The 2,934-nt window shown below is 47.4% G+C and overlaps 1 protein-coding gene across 1 annotated transcript in view; it reads right to left on the bottom strand.

The window, feature by feature from the left end:
- LOC123067864 (probable beta-1,4-xylosyltransferase GT43E) overlaps positions 1-2,393 on the bottom strand; it is a 4,600-nt gene extending 2,207 nt beyond the window's left edge. The window contains exons 1-2 of the mRNA XM_044490474.1: positions 2,122-2,393; positions 685-1,665 (exon numbers count right to left, since the gene is read on the bottom strand). Coding sequence (XP_044346409.1) covers positions 685-1,574 — 890 coding nt within the window. The 5' untranslated portion in view covers positions 1,575-1,665; positions 2,122-2,393. The remainder of the gene's footprint in view (positions 1-684; positions 1,666-2,121) is intronic.
- Between the last annotated feature and the right edge of the window lie 541 nt (positions 2,394-2,934).

Below are 2,934 nucleotides of genomic sequence, written 5' to 3'. Positions count from 1 at the left end.
AGCTTGTCCCTCAAATGGATGTATCTAGCACTAACTTGGTGCTAGATACATTCATTTGAAGGACAAGCTTTTTCGGACGGAGGGAGTACATGTTAATATTCTATCCTCATACTGTTGCAAAAAGAAAAGGGAAATTTACAAGTGAATTTTTCTAGTGGAAAGATCTTCCAGTTACAGTGCACAAGTCACACAATTCTAGGAGCAAAAGCAAATAGATACCTTTCAGTTTTAGCCATGGTTTACAAAGCCAGTTAGTTCAGAAATCCTAGCCATGTGTGTGAGATTATAAAACTTGCTTCACTGGCTGTTACGAAAATCCAAGTGGCATCCAACTGAAGAAACTACATATTATATAGATGTCAATAGATTCCTTGAGAAGAAAGCATTTACTTGGTGCTGTCTCTGCTCACTAATTTCATGTGCAAGGATCATGTAACACTCAACCTAGTACTGACTTGAGTCATAAGCAAGGAAGATGTAACAACTCATTCATCCAATATAATATAGAATAGTAAGACTAAAATGAACAAGGAAATCAGAATCTACAAGTTGTCACCAACAGCTATTTATACAATAAAAAGTTGCAACCCTACATTTGGACCATCAAGACAATTTACCATGCATTCATGATTTATCAAATAGTATACCAGTACATCAAATGAAGATTTGGTAGAGAAATGTCACCTGATCTTGCGCATTTCTTCAAAAACATCACCCATGTATGACCGCTCTTCGTCAGCAAAGTGCACTATACCATCAAGGTGATGCTTCTTAATATGATAGATTGCATTGTTCCTTTGACAGACAGCAATCTTCCGTACACTGGTAAGATTTTTCCTGCAGACAATATGCCTGTACATAACCCCAGAAGACCTGAGGATTTCTGCTGTTTCAAAGGTAGTAACAGGCCATTCCACCACCAACCATAAGAGAGGAGGTGGTACACCTTTCAGAACATGAGCTAGGCGATTCAAGTAATACGCCTGCTGCGGCCGAGCAGAAGTGATTGTCACCACTATCAGAAGCTTCCTCACAGGGATGACCAAATCAGTAATAGCAGGTTTCGCAGCTTCGACAAAATCCACCTCATCATCCAACATTGCAGGAACCGGAGGGCTCAGCTGCTCAACCTCGGGCTCATCAACCACCTCAACCTCTTTCTGCACTACGATTGCATCCAACTCCTTAACCTTATCATCCACCCCATCGTCGAACGGAAGCCTCGAGACTATCTTCTGAGAGACATCGACCGAGAAGAAGGGCGTGAACCCGATGAAGATGCCGATCATGAAACACACGAACAGCCGGAACGCGACTCTCCTGCAGCCCGGCCCCTTAGATTTCGACCTCTCAGGCGATCGCCATGCGGACTTCATCGTGCTTGACCACAGGGCGAAGTCCAAAGAGGCCAGCGACGCCAGCAGCCCCCTCATGATGACATAGGACTGCGAGTAGAGCAGTTTAGGAGAGGGCGAGGGGTCGGCAAACTGGGACCAGTCCTTGGGTGGGCCGTCGCGGTGGAACGCCCCTGTGGAATTCCTTCTACTGGACACCATTCCAACATCATTATGCATGTATGCCTCCTAAATTGCTCAGAAGTTTAGTCCAAGATCACTTCTCCTACTGTCTCTTCTGCCCATGCGGACACGCAGAGAAAAATTGTACCTGCAAATACAACGAGTTGAAGAATTGGCTTAGCTCAGCTGAAAGTAGAGATCAGTACAGCAATTATAACCACTTCTGCAGCTGCAATTCAGTACAGCAAGATCTGCAAGGGCACCAAAAAGGATCACAGAGAGGAGACATCTCCCCCCACCCCCACAACAATCGACTGAACCAACAACTAACCCCCATGCGTCAAGAAACAGGATCGGCACCCAAAGAGCCAATTTCCGATCCAAATGGCCAGCGCGGATTCCACCGCGCAGCAACAGCGCCAACAAAAATCAAGTGCAAAAGAAGTACAGGGCGACGTGCATGAACTGGAACCTGTGATCCGAGCACGGTAGCACAATTTCACCAGCAACGCCCCCCAAATTCGGACACAGAAGATTTCCGCCGCAAAGCTACAAACCAGAACAGAACAGGGGAGGGAAGGGGGGACTGGACGGGTGGGGGTACCTCCGAATTGGGCGGGATCTGGACGCCGGACGGGCCGGCGGCGCGCGGCTGTCGGGATGCTCCTCCCGGTCCTCTCTCTCTCTCTCCCGCTTTGCTCGGGCGTGCTTGGCTCAGCTTGGTGCGGTCAGTTTGGTGGCGCAACCAATCAAGGGGGACAGGAGAGAGGAGTTGGTGCGGCGGTGGCTGGAGGGAGGGAGGGAGGGTGGTGGATAGGGAGGGGGAGGGGAAAGGGGGCAGCGGAGCGGAGCGGAGGAGCGAGTAAACAAATGGCGGCCGTCGCCGTCGGAGGTTGCGTCTCAAGCTGTGACCTTTTCTCGTTTCCTCGCGGTTTTACGGACGGCGATGGTTGTTTTGCTCCTACCACCACGGTGTTCCTTCATCCAGTTCTTTGAAGAGCCCCCTCTTTGTACATCAAAAAAAAAAAGAGCCCCCTCTTTGCTTTGTGTGTACCAAAGGATGCAATTATTCAAAGATGCAATTATTCAAAGTGATTTGGGTACAAGAGCGTGAATTATATAACGACATAATAGAGTTTTGATATGAGGTCCATAAATTTACTTGGTGTTTACTTGAAGAGTCGGAACACGGAAGGTTGTCGACCCGCTGCTTGGACGATCCAAAGGGTATTCATGTGCATTCACATGAACGCCAAAGACCTGACCCTAAAAATCAAGTATAGCTATACAAATGCTCCTAATAATTGTAGAGGCCAACAGTTGATCAATTGTTGCACAATATTTTTTTAACCGTGAATACCAAAGTGTAAATTCTTGGGTTCATCGGCTTCATGTCGACCACAATGACACACCTTAT

This window comes from Triticum aestivum, chromosome 1A, assembly GCF_018294505.1.
Source record: "Triticum aestivum cultivar Chinese Spring chromosome 1A, IWGSC CS RefSeq v2.1, whole genome shotgun sequence".
Taxonomy (NCBI): domain Eukaryota; kingdom Viridiplantae; phylum Streptophyta; class Magnoliopsida; order Poales; family Poaceae; genus Triticum; species Triticum aestivum.
Note: the sequence above shows the minus strand (reverse complement) of the source record. Positions and strands in the feature narration are given on the sequence as shown.